We start from the raw sequence: 17,659 nt of genomic DNA, 5'->3' as shown, positions 1-17,659 counted from the left end.
ACACCATGAATGTACGGTATAGCATAACAAGACTTGAATATGAACTTTGGTGTATCACAGGATGTGCAGACACATTTGAACTACCATAATGGGAAAGAGTGTGTTTGCAATTCAACTATTAGTGTATGTATATACCTACAATTGTAGTCCATTTTTTAAAATAAATGTGGAGTTTGGACCACAACCTCATTCCAGATTTTGATTTTGGACCTCAGTCAATTTGAGTTTGACACTAGAGGATGACATTTTTCAGGAATTCTCGTGGGTCCCGCGGGTCCTGCTGGATTCCCGCGGGATGGGGTCAAAATTTTAAAAATGAATGGGAACGGGCAGGAGCGGGAATAAAGATGAATGGGAGCGGGCAGGAGCGGGAATACAAAATGAACAGGTGCGGGAATGCTGCGTATTTTGTCTTTAAAGAACGAACAAAAAAAGCCTCGTTTTTAGACGAAACGGGAGTGGGGTTGATTTTGAGTGGGAGTGGGCAGGATTGGGAGACATTCTTTTCAGGACGGGACGGGATGGGATTTGTTTCTTTTACTCCACTCCGGGACGGGACGGGATGGGATTTTTTTTCTGGGACCAGGATGGGACGGGAGTGAAAATCCACTCCCGTGTCATTCTCTATTTGACACCACTGCTCTACAGCCTGAGCCTGAATGATTATGCTATCAAAATGGATTTAAAGGTGCACTGTGTGAGATGGTGGCCAGAGTACTCATTGAAACTGTGCTGTCCCACCCGATGGGCCAGGTGCAGGACAATGAGAGTAAATCCAAGTGAAAAAGAAGTCAGCGACACTGCTTGTCTACTGTGTATTTAATAGAGCAACCGTTGCTCTATTAAATACACAGTAGACAAGCAGTGACGCGGATTTCTTTTTCACTTTAATAAAAATGGCGGACCATGGAGAAGATCCCCCTTTTCATGAATGAAAAATGCCATTTTCCCAGTCATACTAAGTAATTGAGGGTGGTGGTAAGTATTCATGAAAAAGGTAACATTTGTTAATGGGCATCATGATTTCTGGAAATAAACTGCTTAAGTATTACACATGCATCTTTAAAGTTGGCCTACAGGTGAAGTTTATGTCATTGCCTAAAATGAGTAACTTGCCGAAATAAGCTACATAAAAATGACTTACTGTTTGAGTTCTGGAGAAATAGGCTACCCTGTCCCAAGTAGCTACAAACACCCAGGAAGCAGTGAAGGTCAGGTGTGGGAAGTAGGAGTTGATGTCTCGTGTTGCTGTGTGAAGCACATCACCAGTAGTGTACTGCTGATAGGAAATGTTTCCCCTCTCGCGATTATCTATGTCTGTCCAAAAGACGGCAATGATATCCTTTGAAGTTGAAGGAAATTCAGGCGGTGAGAAAGTTGTGTCTGGCTGGTTGAATGTAAGATGTCCATTGTGATTAACCTTTAGAGGGGGAAATAAAACAAACACCATAGTTTTCTTCAACTTCTTTCCTTCTCATATGTTCATATGTGCTTGCTGTGCTGGGGTATAGGCCTTACTATTTGGTTAAAGCAACAGGTTTTTCGAAATTATTTTTTTCCAAGCTACTGTTTGTATTCAGTCCATAGTCATTTCACTAGTTCCTCAACTTGCATCAAGGTGAAAGGTATAGTATACCTTTGAATTGAATATGATTCCACACACATGTGATAACTGACAAGGACGTTCAGAAGTGCAGATGCAGCCTCTTTTGTCCAGCCTATAGAAGGGGTGGGCCAAGGGCCACACGGTTTAGGATATTAGCCAAAGAGCCAAACGTCACAGGCAACTTGTGCCAGCATGATAAATAATGTATGTCGACATAACATTTTTGACTATTTCATTCCTGCACATTGTAATGAAATGTATGTAGACTGCAGTTAGCCTTGTTTAAACTCAAAACTGTGACAAACAACATATGGTTCCACCTGTAACTGGAAAAATGATAATGCTATGCTGATTTAATGTATACTTATTCTCTGGAATTTTGCTTACATGAATCTGCTGGTATGTTCTGCCGAAGAAAGGGAACGAGGCAGCCAGTGTAATATTTGGGGAACTGCTGTCATCCTCACGGGAATTAAAAGTATCCCCGACTGCTGATCCAAAAGGATAAAATATACCTAAACAAGTTACAAAAAATACAATTAATTGAAGCAGGTGGTAAATGGTTAATGATTTACATGGGACAATAATTAGTTTAATAATAATCAGTTCAGGATTAGTAATAATACAAGATGAAACTTCTTTTTTGAAGTCAATAATCAGATTATTTCTGTCTGATTAAATTAATTCCATGTGGTAGCCTTAATAAAGGTGGATAGCCTATTTCATGCTGATCAATTCTTGTACTGTTATATGTCTTCTGAGGTAGGCTATGGTATATGTTCCTGTATGTAATACCATCGCCCATTTGTTTTGTGTCCACCGTTGATGTGTGATAAGTCACCCTGTCTGCAACCAAATTGCCCACTTGGGATGAAGAAATTAATTTGGACTTTTCCAACAGCATTGTTGCTAACCAGTCAGCACTGTACTTGGTTGCCAATAGGAAACTGTATCAGAACCATACAATCTATGATTGGAACCAACTAAGTTGCTAATGTAGTTAGCAACAATACTGTTAAGAAACGCACCCCAGAACTGGAAGGACAGGTGAGACAGGAGGACAAAGCAAAGGAAAGGTGACCCCTACCCTGAACAGTGGCACTCACACCTGTTGGGGAAGAACAAAGTCAATTTCAACTTCAATTCTTCCTGTATTCCAGACCCAGGAGGATCCATATCACAGTAAAGCACGACACAAGACAGACAACAATAGACAGGCCTTTGACAGGTCAAACCAAGTGAATAAAAAAACAAAACAAAAAAAGGGAAGGACACAACATAAGCATATTGAATTGATCTTATAGTTTATCATTGTCCAACATACATACAGTAATTCCATAAGATCTGATGACCAGAGATTCATGTCATAACGCTTCCCATGACTAGCAGTCATGACGCTGATATATCTCGTAATGCCATGTGCATATTCCACAGAGATGATGAGTAATCAGATTCATATCATAACACACTTTCCTTGACCAGCAGTCATGACACTGATAAGTAATGTGCATTCTCACACCACACAATACCGTAGGTGGGTCTTGGCAAAATGGCAAAAAAAACATGTTTAACCAGGACCACTAATAATGCATCTTAATCCTCTGAATGTGTATACGTAAATAAAAGTAATAAAGGAAATATGAGCAGAGTGGGGTTGAGAGTCATCCGGATGGGTGGAAAAAGGGAGTATTCAGAATAACGATGACAGTGCTGGCTGCCATCCAAAACCTGTTGGATAGCCTTGGTCTAAACCTTGCAGGTGTCTTTCTAATGGTTACAAGTAGTCCTTGAGCCTTCTGAAATACATGATTGACAGGGGAACCACTTATGGCATTGCTTATCTTTTCTGAAAGAAAAAAAAAAGAATAGCCTTTGACCTTCTACTTGACCTGGTTTTTCCACAGCTAACGTTATTTTCCAACTGATAGACTGACAGACACAAACAAACCGACAGAGTGAAAATAAATTGGTCTGAGGGTTGATAAAGGAGCACTCCTGCCAATTTCAATGTGCTGTTGTATTGCTCACGCTACGCTACCCTTGACTTGTCAGTACCCGGTGATGCTGCATTTTTTGGCTCAGCCCTTTCCGAGATATGAGCTATTCTAATGGGGGCAGCTTTTGTTAACATTTAAAAAAAATCTTAACCCTCCTGCTGTTATCATTGGGGTCTATTTGACCACAATCAATGTTTAACGTCTGAAAAATATGGGCCTACATATTTCTTTTGCTTCATATTTGATGACTTTACCTAAATAGATGGGGTAAATGTGACGAAAGGGAAATTTCCACAAAAATGTTTTTCTTAAATGCTGTACGCATTTTGGTTACATCCGTGTTCCTTGGGGTCAATTTGACCCCACATTGTGTTAGGTGTATAAAACATAAATGGAACATCCATATTTTTCAAATATTTGTTCTAGTCTGTTTAAATAGTGTGAAATACATGAAAATAAGCGATTTAGCTATGTTTTTTTGTTTTTTTTTAGAACATTTTGCTCTATTTAGCGCCCTGAACACTAACAATTCTAATGATGTGGGCAAAGGCCAAAACTAATTAAAGGCAAACTTTTGGGTGATGGTTGCTACTACAGCAATAGAATGTTGACACAATCCATCAACTGCATCCCATTATATTATATACAGCACTTATGGCATCAAAATTTGCACACTCATTGTGGATTAACTGATCATTTGGGATACCTCGTGTAACCATCCACACAACTACGGCAGATGAATAGGCTATTGTGACTCCAATCGCAAAGAAATGTGCACCGGGGTGACAAGACAGCCATGGTCCAAAAACAAACACAGTACCATGCTATGAATCATTTTCACAGAGGGAATGTCAGCAATTGCCCTGAAGGCGGTAGATAAAATAGCTCTCCAATACATTTTATTATCCTCAAATGATGCAGGGTCCCTTCTGTAGTACCGTAGCTGTATCTCTTCTATAGGCAACTGTAGGCTACATCTCCTGCTCTGTCTGCCTACCTGGTCGCTGCTGGTGGACAAACATCACAGATGGTAAAACTGTTGTGATTATCACCACAGAGACAGTTGATAGTTTACATATTTGTGGTGATTACCCCACAGTATAGTTCATTAGTCCTTATTTTTGGCTGCTAATGTGGTGGTTCTATGTTGAGTCCATGGAAAGACAGCCACTTTAGGCACGACCTTATCTCGTTGAAAGGTGGGGCTGCAATTTAATTCCTGGTCCTCCAATCGCGCAACTCTCCCTCTGTATGGCTCTGATGAGATCCAAATAGCGTCATAGGAACAACCATAAAATAAGTTGCAAAATCACCTCAGGCCAAGTATGTGGGAGGGTTACTGTATTATTTCAGGAGACTGACTAATAAGGCCATGAATGAAGAGAAACCAGTTCCTGAAGAAAGACTGTTTTGAGCCCCATGTAGATGAACATGACAAATGAGAGAAAGGAGTAGCACTTAATCCAATATACACTATCAATCAAATTTTTTAGAACAGTACACTTTCCACACTATACTTTTTTTACTGACAATTTCAGTTCTATTTCAAATTCAGTGAATTACATGTGTCATTGACCTCTGAAAAAGTAGAGTAGAGTAGCCTATTATTTATTAATCCCGAGGGAAATTAAGGTGTCCAGTCCAGCATATAGGCCTATACATAAATACAAAAAAACACAGACATTACACACATCATTGCACATACTGTATATTAACCATACAGAGCACACACTTACATACATTTAATCAAAGTTAGATCTCTCTCTCTCTCTCTCTCTCTCTCTCTCTCTCTCTCTCTCTCCAACAAAATGAGCAATTTAAGTCAGTATGGAAAGAATTCATAGACAATACATTACACCATATACACCCAAACCTGTTCCACGGGAGCTACATAAACCTTTTCTTCATTATGTGCACACTACTTCAAGCATATTTGAAATCCTATGATGTTCCTATGATCCAATGATATTCTATGATATTCCAAAAGGTCTTTTGAATTGATTGACAACACAGTAAAAAAAGAACTGTTGTTTTTACGGTACATTGCTGGCAGCAGTGGTTGCCAAAGTCTACCTTTAAACAAATAACGGTATATTTCCTTTTTACATTTTACGGTAAGATTATGGCAGCAGTGGTTGCCAAAGCCTACCGTTAAATAAATAACGGTATTATTTTTTTTACATTTTACGGTAAAATTATGGCAGAAGTGGTTGCCAAAACAGATTGGACAGATTATATTCAGGTGAGTTCAATTATAGAGTTACAATCAGACAACTGATTGGACTGATTATACTCAGGTGAGTCCAATTATAGAGTTGCAATCACAGACAACTGATTAGACTGATTCTACTCATTGGAGTCCAATAAACATCAACTTAATTAGATACCTAAATAAATGCCCAATTGCCAGATTGCCTAGTGCAGGCAGGTGGACCAGTCTAGTATCATCAATGAAGGGTATGCAAATCCATTCTTTATTTAAAAAAGGCCTGAAAATAACCTTAAGGAAAATGAAGGCCAAAGCTAGCGGGGCAAGCAAGCTAACAAACAAGCTAGTTAGCAAGCCACCATGCAGCCACCCTTACAACGTGACCTGCTAGCCGGGCCGGCCAGGTGAGGGCAGGCCAGCAGCCGGCCAGCCGGCCAGCCGGCCTTACAGCCAGCCAGCCAGCTAGCTAGCTAGCAACCTGTGAGCAGTACAATGCACCAGTCCCTGTTTAAATACATGTTCAAGTGAACCATGTGACCCGAGTGATGAAGCATTTGGCAGGTGCAGGCAGTAAGTTAATCATTGCATGACAGCCCTTAGCACTCAGGTGAGGTCAGGAATTGATTGATAGATTGATTTGGATGGGGTAGAATGACAGTTTCAAATAGACTGGGCTACTTCTAAGAGCTCAAGGGATTACTGTCCCAGGTAGACTTTTTCAGATTATACTAGCCTATAGGTATATTTTACACATTAAATGAGGTTAAACTGTAGGCTGTTACCGGAGAAATAATAAGTTACAGTGAATTACTGCAAAATGTGCAAACTGTTGCCATTTGCAGTCCTTAACTGTTGCACAGTTTATTCAGTCGCCAGCTTCATTGTTGTCAAATCTACAACGTGGAGGCACCTGGAGCCAAGCAGACAGGCAATATGTTTTCTGTGGAGTAATTAATATTCAATTCATTATAACCTCCATTGCTTTCTGTTGGGTAGGAGGAATGCAAAAAAAGATATTCTGAATTTTGAAGAGGTTTACTGTGTCAATTTGCCTCTCAATCGAAAACTCTGATGGCAAAGCCTCAAAGTCCAATAAGGGAAAAAATTATTGCGGTGGAGAATTTTTCGCAGGATGAACTAGAACACATGCAGAGGGTTGTACTCTAAGTTAATACTCATTGATGGCTACTAATCAAATAGCGTGTTGACATCAAACTCTGCCTGTTACAACCAGCCTATCAGTGGTTTGACAAGTTACACCTGGAACAAGTGCAATCACAAGAGATCTATTGGACTAAAAGAGGACAAAAAGCCTAACACGACCAGAAAGAGCACCTATTTTTTGTAGTATACACAATGTGAAGAAAAGCAGAACAGAGTTCTTTGTCTGTTGGTTCACAATTTGGTTCACTAACAGAGGATTGAGTTTGGTTCACTTATAGGGAACTCAACAAAAATGGCTGCTCATGTTGCCAAAACATTTGAAAATTGGGGAGGCATGTTTTTCATAACTCTCAAGGGAGTTAAACATTAACTCTCTAGCTCTCTTAGCTCAACAACTCGGATCCAGAGGAGTCAAATAACACTCTGTAGTGTTGCTGCAACTCTTGATGTTTAGATTTTGGCTGAACACCAGTCTAACTCTGATCAATCGAACTCTGGCAAATTTGCTGTGTACATATGTGTACACCAGTGAAAAATAAAGTCATGTACCGTTTTTTCAGTGAACAGTTCAGTATTTTCTACATATTGACACCAGTGAAAAATAAAGTTATGTACCGTTTCTTGACTACTTCATCTCACTTAACGGTATTTTCCAATATCTTCATTTACAGAGAACAGTCCAGTATTTTCTACATATGACACCTGTCAAAAATAAAGTTATGTAGCGCTTTTTGACTAAATAGTGGCTTGCCATATTTAGTACAGAGATAAACTGTTTTACATTTTACGGTCACTGACTGTTGCAATTTGACAGTTTTTTGCCGTAATTTCAACAGGCATTTTTTACAGCGAATGTATCTCTGCTGGTACCAAACTAATATGCATATGTTATACAGTCTTAAACATTGGGTTAGTTTCTTGGTGTGTGTTGGGGTACTTGGAGATATTTAAAGGACTTTTATGTCAGCAACACGTGGTCGCACAATCCAGAGTCAAATGTGTTGCTTGAAGAGTAATGACAGAAATGTTCCCACCAAACAAAGCAAAAAAAAAAAAAACAAAAAAAACAATTCTCTTGAACAGACTGAGAAATCTTACTTATTGCCATGAGAAGACACAGTGAAAGGGGATTGGTCATCTTTTTACCAGCTCTCATCATGGAAACCTGACAGAAGACAACAGAAGTGATATTGATGTCATGAATGTTAGCTTGTATGTTAGCTTTAAAAATAACTCTTGTGACCCCCTCCTAAACTGAACAAAACGAAATATTAATAAAATAATAATTCTAATAAAATTGTAACAATCATATCATATATATAATCCTATATACATCATTCTAATAATCATAGTAACTGTCATACATTGATAGTCATAGGCCTATATAATTTAATAATGGAGAGCGAAACAGGGGCACTCACCTGCCGAGCTTCCACTACAGTCTGGGATTCAGCAACATCACAGACATAGGGTTAACAGGTGAAGAGACTTATGCATCTAGTCTGATATGGCAAACCCCTCTGAAAGACGTAGATAAGGGCTGGCAATGTCAGGATATTATACTTCTAGAGAACCACACCCACTTCACCTTCCTGGTATCCAGGCCAACAACATTCTCTCATCTCTCTCTCTCTCTCTCTCTCTCTCTCTCTCTCTCTCTCTCTCTCTCTCTCTCTCTCTCTCTCATGACTACATTAATCATTACCTCTTACCGCACCACTGCTGCTCAATGTTTTATTCATGTGTGATTGACTTTAAATCAATTAATACTGTTATGTGTCAGTTCTCTGAGGATACTGTATGCCCTTGTGTGGTCATCGCCAAGGGTTTTCCCCCTCTTGTCTCAGACTGAGATACTTCTGCATGCCTTTCAGGTTAGACATCGCACTACTGTATATTCTGTGCTGACCTTAGTTTCCTTTACGTTGTGTAAATGGATTGGGTTTAAAAAAGGTTTGTAGTTTTCACAGTCCAAATTTGTGTCTTTCTTGCTGTTTATTCTTGTGGCCACTGACTGACTTAGCTGCATTTTAAGCTGACGTAATGTAGGCCTATGCCTACTTCACAATCATGGGCCAAACTTTCAAATGTGTTCAAAGACTGCATTGTAATTCACAAGTTTGCCATTTGAGTGCTTGGTGTAAAACAGTAAGCATGTGTGTCTTGCGTTAACTGGCCTCGGCCCCCGGATGCTCTGAGCGGAGATCATGTGGGATGAGATCCACTTGCACCTCCCTGTGTGTAGAGGGATGGTAGAGTGGGACTTCTGGTGAAATGGAGGAGTATGGGGAGGAGGTGGGACTATTTGATAGCATTCACTCAAGACAGGTGAATGGGTAGGAGGGATTTAATCTCCACTAAGGTGGGAGCATTAATGGCAGCTGCCAATCCCTCCACAGGATCCTCCCAAATTACATTTGTGTGCAACATGTGCACCAGATAGCGACAACTGCATGTGTGAGAAAAGGGTGAATTACTGGTAATATACAGTATATGTAAACCAAAGCTTCCCAACCATGACCCACTTTTGGGTGGCGACCCACCAGTTAAACATTGCAATAGGCTACTTGGAGGACCACAGCAATACCAAAGATAGTAAGGCAATACTGATGTGTGTAGTATGGCTGTACGTCTCAGTACGCACCAAAGATGTGTTACTGTTACTACACAAACAGACACATGCAAATCAGTCAATCCACGTCTCTCCACAGTCAGACCATGTCAGGCCACACCAACCGAGATAACGTCAGACCATACATGTGGGTTTAGTCATGTCTGAACAGTCAGCTGAAGTACTGCAATGTTTTCATTCGGCCAATAGACCATAGGGACTCAGATACAATACTCATAACTTACAAGACAAGTGTTGTGTAGGCTACTGTAATATTTTCAGTAGGACAATAGACACATGCACAGAGAACTTCCCTCACAAATACATGTAGGCGTATAGTCTGACCACCTGTCTGAACAGTAACTTGGCGCATAGCAAGGCAGATATACTTGGCAGTTTAGTTAGGAGTAGAATAAAATAAGTAGGCCTACACACATAGTGGAATCAGAGTGTGGAATTACTCCGGAAATCAAATGTTTGAAAAGGAATTTAGGGACAAAAAAATGTGTGTGTGTGTGTGTGTGGGGGGGGGGGGGGGGAGAGAGAGAGAGAGAGAGAGAGAGAGAGAGAGAGAGAGAGAGAGAGAGAGAGAGAGAGAGAGAGAGAGAGAGTCATACATAAAGATGTGTAGTACCTATGCTTTAGATTGCTCCAGACAACCTGTCTGCACAGTAACTTTAGTCACTGGTGAGGCAGGTTCTTGTATGCACTGTATCTCTCTTACATCTGGGCTGATCTCTGAATGCTTGACTGGTGGTGAGTAGCCTGAGTCATCTGAAAACCACAGAAGGAACAACAGCATAATGGCTTTGTTATGGCTATGACATGCACTAATACCTGCACCCCCATTATACTTTATATGGTCTACTTCCTTCATTCTCCCTGTTAAGGAGAGCTTAGTACATGCACTTAACTGTCTGGAGTCTAGGGCCTCTCAGAGGCTTTCAGGCAGTTTGGAACACCTTTACTTTTTTCAAGTATTTCAATTAACTGTAAACATCTATACTAATGTGGCACATATGGTTGTATTCTGAAACGCCTAACAAAAAAGAATATGATAGTAAAGTGAATGTAAAACAAACATGTTTTATTTAAATTGAGTGTAAACACAACTGTACAAAAGAAACGGTTTCAGAAGTCTTCGAACAGTGCAAGAAAGCACAATAGCCAAGACTTTTGAAGTTTCAACCTTGTAAGCAAAGGTGTTGGCTGCATAAAAGTGCAAAGAGCATTTTGAAATGTTTTGTTGTTTCCGTGCAAAGTGTAAAAAAGTAATTGTATGTCAAGGTACTGCATCTGTTATTCTGTTATTCAGAATACTAATGAGATGGGTGGGCAACACCCCTGATGGCCCCGACCCCCCTGTCACTTGCCATGTGCTCTGGCAGGGCATTGTCTTTGTTTTCCCACAGAGTATTTTGTTTCTGCTTGTTGAAAGGGGTGTGTTAACACCTCTGTATAGCCACTCACACACTGGGTACTTTACATGTGAATAAAGATAAGTGTGACTTCGGAGGCTGCTGCAGTCAGAGATTGCAGAAAATCCAAAGATTTGTTTTCACTCTCTTTAAATTTAAAAATGGCCAGCTATATAATTTCTTCAATATATATATATGAAAACTAGAAGTTTCAAGGGTTTTAATGGTGTCACTTCACAAACACTCACAGAGTGTACAGATGTGTTTTTGGAGAAGTGTCAAATTGCCAGGCACTCGGACTCCAGAGAGTTAAACACACACACACACACACACACACACACACACACACACACACACACACACACACACACACACACACACACACACACACACACACACACACACACACACACACACCACACACACACACACTCTCTCTCTCTCTCTCTCTCTCTCTCTCTCTCTCTCTCTCTCTCTCTCTCTCTCTCTCTCTCCTCACACACACACACACACACACACACACACACACACACACACACACACACACACACACACACACACACACACACACACACACACACACACACACACACACACACGTTAAGCGGCATTGGGTGTTTAGAAAGGCACAAGGCTTATATGAAATGAAGCTCTTATTATTACTACTACTATTATTATTACCTCTGCCAAGGAGTTTACAGTATGATTTTGGTCACATTGGTTTGTCTGTCAGCAGGATAACTCCAAAAGTTATGAACGGATGTGGGTGAAACTTTGTGGAGAACAGTTTAAAGTGCTTCACATACTTTACTATAGATGGCATATACAGTATATCCCTTTATTGTTTGTACACAGGTGTGAGGTAATCAGCCTGCGTGGCCATTGTTGGAGCAGATTCGACCATGTACCGTACATTTGTAAAGAAACTAGCCAGGTGTTTTCTCCAAAATAAGAAAATGGATGGTCATGATAACTTCAGATATGAAGTGGGCACCACAGACACAGGCATTCCCAATGGTGTCCTCAGTCCAGTCTTTACATTTAACTTCTTGTAACCACAAACATCTCATATGCGTCTGGAACAGCCTGTTCCCTCTCGGAATAGTGTAACAAGTGCACTTTGAGGATCTCTATTTTTTACAACCTTGCACGCTACATGATGGCAGGTCTTTGCTCTTCGCTCTCTGCACTGTCTGTTTGTATGTGTGTCTATGTGTTTGATACCACAGTGCATGTTGCGCAGTCAGTGATGACGTAATTTCTAAAAGGCACCAATAAAGGTTGCCTGATTTTCATAGACTTCAGATCACGCACCGTGATTCTGGTCTGACCAGGACTATAACGATTAGTGTTTCCAAATGGCCTGGTTAACCCGCCTCCCTCGGCTTGCTACTGGTTGAGGGCTGTGCCGAAGTTTAAACCTAACATTTCTTAGTCCCAATAGAACGTCACTGCCTTGAACACGCCTCTACCCAGGATGCTTGGAATTGCTCAGTTGATTGGTTCCAGACAAAGTGGGTGGAGTTTCCCCACTGTGGAGAGAACCGAATCCTCATACACAAGCTCCTGGCCCTAGTGAGTGTAGCTGAGCCGAAGGTGTTGCGTAGGGATGGGAATCTTCATCATCAAAGCGATACGATGCACATCTCGATACACATGGCAACGATACGATACATTCACGATTCATGAAATTACCAGTGGTAAGATGCGATACGATTCTCCTACCTACTGCGATGCAGTTCGATATGGCGCGATGCAATTATAATGCCATGCGATACAGTTCGATTTGGTACGATGCGATGCGATACAGAACAGATTAAAATATCAAATTGATATTAAAGGCTGTGCACAAGGCTGCTGTTAGGCATAAGCAGAGTAAACGGAGCGCTTTTAAAGCCTCAACCACTTTGCCCCCAAAATTGTGGCTTCCTAAATTGAGACTGACTAAAAACATCATGAAAAAGTATTTCATTACATTTCAAAACATTTTTGTTAGTTATCAAAAGGGCCATCATTCTTCAGACATACTGTAATTGTGAATACAGGAATTAGTATTATGATTAGTAGCAGTAGTAGTAGTATTTGAAGGGTTCAGATGCAAAACCCCCTAAGTGCCTTTTCAGAAAATAATCTTAATTCATTTTTATTTATCAAATATATCTATCAAAATTGCATTTTAAAAAAAATAAAATAATGTAATATAACTATTGATATGTATTATCAAGTACATGAATGCAAACCAAACCAACAACTGGGTTCTCTAAAAATATAGAAGTGCAGGTCTTCAGAAATGGAGTTAGGGGGTTTTGCATCTGAACTCTTCATTTACTTATGAGGGGGCCTCCTGACCAGTTATGCCTAGGCCCCCAAAACCTTAGCAGCGGCCCTGGCTGTGCATATTACTTTTGAAATAGCCTATACTGGAAAACATACAGAGAGCAGTGAGAACTGATTTTGGCTGGGGCGCATTGCTTTGAGCAGAGAAAATGAAAAAATATATACCTGAATACCATGCCAATTACAGTATATCTCTTTTTAAAATTTAAATGGGAAAACCACAGAGCTTCTGCTCATGTTGGAATACTGACCTGGACATGTAACAACTTTACAGGTAAGCTCTGAACAACTTATCAACTACAATTGATCCAAATTAGAACAATTTAGTAGCCTAGATGTTGGGAATGGGGTTAATATCACAAGGGGGAAATAACGTGCGTACTGGACTGATGTGTTGGAATAGTGTAGGCCTACTTTTCAACTGGACTTTTTAAACTTCATGGACAGTCTGCACGAGCAGCACAACAGCAAAAGTGTGTCCAGCACGAGAGCTAAATATAACAGGCTCCTAAGCAATGATGCCAATTTAGTGGAAAATTTTAATGGAAAATACTGTTTTCTTGGTCACGCCTCCTCGCACGAGAGGAAGCGGTCTGAATCAAGAGTAAGGTGATGTGCGTTGCGCACGAGAACAAATCCTGAAATTGACAGTTTCTAAAAAGTTTTAAGAGATATTATCCGGTTTGTTCCGATGCGGACAGTCAAGATACGATGCATCTCGATTTTATTTGCGTTTCTTACCGATGCAGACGTTTGCAAATCGATGCAACCGTTGCCTACTGTACAGGTCGTATTGATTTTCCGATACGTATCGGTGAATTTTCCCTTCCCTAGTGTTGCGTCACCGCTAGGGCGGAGCCCGGGTACAATAAAGGCACCCCAAGGGCTCTTTGAACCATTTGGAAGTACAGTGTCTGTGTGGTGAAAGACGATTGTGAGGAAATGCACACTTCCCATCATCAGAGAACATTATTATTTTTTTGTGTTCTTTTTCAACTTTATTTGATAGGACAGTGTGAGAGGTGAACAGGAAGCGAATTGGGAGAGAGACGGGAAGGGGTCGGTAGGCCTAAAGGACCCTGCCAGGAATCGAACCCGGGTCAGCCACATGGCAGGCGAGTGCCCTACCAGTTGGCCACGGCAGGGCCCATCAGAGAACATTTCATTTCATTTCATTTCATTGTTTCCGGGAAAGACATGTACTCTCAGTATGTTATAATAACATTTCTGGCACACTTTGTCCCTAGCCCAGCTTAAGCTGCCAACAGCCATACTGATAAGACACCTGCTGGAAGATATTTTTTGTGTTCAACAGACTGCTTGCTGGAGTATGACTGGATGGCATGTAGCTGTCTCACTGAAATGTTTTCTGGACTTGAAATAGCCACATCTGACTTCAGTGCTGGACTTGGACTTCAAAATGGCCCGGGCATCTTTGGCATTTACACCAGCCCCCTATTTTCTACAAAATTAGTAGGCCTACATTAGTATTAGCTCAGTCCACTGTCTAGTTTTAAATTAATACAGTCAAATGGGCCACCCCATCTAAATTTAGGACTGGTCTTTCTCAAAAAAAGAAAAACAAACCAAATGACCAATCAAGCCCTGTCTAATTTGAGTTGCCAGACATTTCAAACAAGCTTGTGGGCTTGAGCAGCTCCGTTCCTCAGGTATAGGCCTACAGTGTTGTATCCAAAATTACCTGCAGATGGCGCGCACGTGCCACCTTGAGCAGAGCCGTGTAACGGCCCTGCCAGCACCCATAAACTCTGAACTCACTGGTCCATGGTGGGGTGATGACGCAAAAGGCTGTGTTGACTAGAGTAGATATATAACAAGCATATCTTGACCGATTCAAGTGCAAAGCGCCGTTGCCACGGTGCGTTGACGCTGCTTTAGATAGGAAGAGGGGAAAAGGAGCAAATAGTGGTAGGCCTATTCATTCAACTTTCACGTAGGCCTAGGCCTATGACACGACTGTAACTTTAAAAAATGCACGTACAAGTTTAAAAATAAAAGAAAATCCAGCAATTATCCAACCCACCTCCAATTACCACAGCCAAAAACATGTGCATAGCAAACCGCAAAAAAGGATCACCAAACACAAAATAATCTCAACCATTAAAGGCCAGCGAACTATTAACAGACCGATAGCGTCATCAAATTACGCTTATTGCGTCAGACAATTATTTACGCCACTGTCCGGCCGTGGCTTTACATCCTAGCCCATCTCCACCCAAAATGACTCGGTCCCACTAATGTGTCGTCGTGCTGGGGCGGCGCACGGCTCTATCCCATCATATAACATCCCCACCATCACGCCTGTTCTCCTGCCTCTAGTGACAGTGTGGTGCACGGGCGAACGTGTCATCACACGTGTGCGTTGTAGGTAAAGCCGAGTGCGCTTGAGATTTGCAAGTGCGGCACGCTCCGGGGTGTCCAGCAATCTGCGGCAGGCAGTCCGTCCCACGACATGCCAGTCATGAAGGGCTCGGAGGGGCTGCGGCTCATGCTGAAGACGTTCAAGCGAGGGCATCACTCGGTCGGGATCGTGGGAGCTCCTTTTTGGAAAGGACAGGTGCATTTTTGGGGGGTATCCTTCTGCAGTGCATAGGCTGCTGGATTCTGTTAGCTCAACAGCAACGCTGACTAGACAGACTGAGTTCGTTTACAATTACAGTCGATGACAGATGCAAACAGTAAGCTAAATTGTGTTCTATTGGTTTGAAGAAAAAGAAACCCTAATATATTTTAACTGTCACTGCAGCCAAGAGCCGGAGTCGAAGAGGGACCAGATCTCATTCGAGCCGCCGGATTGGTGGAGAAACTTAAAGGGCAAGGTAATACTATTCCATCCTAGTCTCTGCCACACAAGTCGCAAATGTTATTCAATGTGATAATTAAATTGGATGCAGCCAATTCAGTCATTCTAAAATTACGCACACAACACATCACAGGCTATAGCAAGTATGGGCGTCACATCTTCCTGTATGTAAGGTATTGGCCAGACTTGATTGTGTGGCTCAATCGTAAATATTTAAAGTGGCTGGCAAAGTTCAGGTGTCCAGTAACATTGCTGTTTGTGCTGAGGGTGCCGGGCACACACACACACACACACACATACACACACACACACACACACACACACATACACACACACACACACACACTCACACGCACCCACACGCACGCAGAGGGTGCTATGCAAAATGGGGCACTTGGGCATGAGTGTGGCAATCCATGGTGGTGTTACTCTTTAAGTCGTGGTGTGGAGATTATACATCGGGTCATCTAACAAAAAATGAACATGCATGGCTGATTTGAGCTGAAGGTTTGAGCTGTCATGTTTTTTTCTCTAGAGGAGAAACGTAACACAACAGGTAGCTTTTAAGAGCTTAGTCAAGTTGGAAAGGGTTGGGAACCTCTGTAATAGGTAATGCATGTAATTCTGTTACATAGCTATAGATATTACATTACATGACTACATAGTTATTACTTTACATTTAGTAGGTGCTTTTATCCAATGCAACGGTCAGTTACATGCATACTACAGTACATCATCAAGTGGGACTAGATGCCTTGGTCGAGGGCCTTGCCATTTAAAAATGGCAACACACACACACACACACACACACACACACACACACACACACACACACACACACACACACACACACACACACACACACACACACACACACACACACACACACAAATGCAACCACCTTTCACCAAAGGGTTAGTTAACTGCAACTCTAAGTATCAAGCACTAGCAGGTAATTGGAGTGCTTCTGGGTCTTCACCTTTTTTCCTTGGTGCTCATCAGTGTAGGGGCTCTCAAACTTGGTCCAGGAAGACAGATGCTGAGGCACTCAAGGTTGCAATTTTGTTACTTTTTTATTTGGCTACAATGCCTACGCGCAACTCTGAGTATATTACACCACCCATATGTCAAGCAAGGAGCGTGTTACGGTAAATGTGTCACTATTTCACAAGTGCAAGTGTCCGGCTTAATGTTACTTATCACTTAGAAACTGGAAATGAATCACTGAATGCATGCATGGTGTTTACCGTAAGACTGTGTGTGTGTGTGTGTGCGTGCGTGCGTGCGTGCGTGCATGCGTTCGTGCATGCGCGTCACAGTGTGTCACAGTGTGTGTCACAGTGTGTGAGAGAGTGAGAGGTGGATGGAAAGAGTGAGGCATTGTTGCCACATGTTCGATAATTATCCTATTTGTAGCATGATTTTGTCCTCTGTAGGATCAAAAACACATGATGTACGATAATTTCAGAATTTCCATTCAGTTCATTTATTTG

General features: G+C 41.5%; 2 protein-coding genes across 2 annotated transcripts in view; one reads left to right on the top strand and one right to left on the bottom strand.

The window, feature by feature from the left end:
- Positions 1-15,449, bottom strand: part of LOC134465047 (uncharacterized) — a 37,135-nt gene extending 21,686 nt beyond the window's left edge. Inside the window, exons 1-7 of the mRNA XM_063218453.1 lie at positions 15,387-15,449; positions 10,222-10,361; positions 8,398-8,496; positions 8,075-8,141; positions 2,694-2,714; positions 1,994-2,121; positions 1,145-1,420 (exon numbers count right to left, since the gene is read on the bottom strand). Coding sequence (XP_063074523.1) covers positions 1,145-1,420; positions 1,994-2,121; positions 2,694-2,714; positions 8,075-8,135 — 486 coding nt within the window. The 5' untranslated portion in view covers positions 8,136-8,141; positions 8,398-8,496; positions 10,222-10,361; positions 15,387-15,449. The remainder of the gene's footprint in view (positions 1-1,144; positions 1,421-1,993; positions 2,122-2,693; positions 2,715-8,074; positions 8,142-8,397; positions 8,497-10,221; positions 10,362-15,386) is intronic.
- Positions 15,450-15,609: 160 nt separating this feature from the next.
- Positions 15,610-17,659, top strand: part of arg1 (arginase 1) — a 12,308-nt gene continuing 10,258 nt past the window's right edge. Inside the window, exons 1-2 of the mRNA XM_063190540.1 lie at positions 15,610-15,920; positions 16,110-16,182. Of these exons, the coding sequence (XP_063046610.1) occupies positions 15,816-15,920; positions 16,110-16,182 (178 nt within the window). The 5' untranslated portion in view covers positions 15,610-15,815. The remainder of the gene's footprint in view (positions 15,921-16,109; positions 16,183-17,659) is intronic.

This window comes from Engraulis encrasicolus, chromosome 2 (assembly GCF_034702125.1).
Source record: "Engraulis encrasicolus isolate BLACKSEA-1 chromosome 2, IST_EnEncr_1.0, whole genome shotgun sequence".
In the NCBI taxonomy this organism is placed as follows: domain Eukaryota; kingdom Metazoa; phylum Chordata; class Actinopteri; order Clupeiformes; family Engraulidae; genus Engraulis; species Engraulis encrasicolus.
Note: the sequence above shows the minus strand (reverse complement) of the source record. Positions and strands in the feature narration are given on the sequence as shown.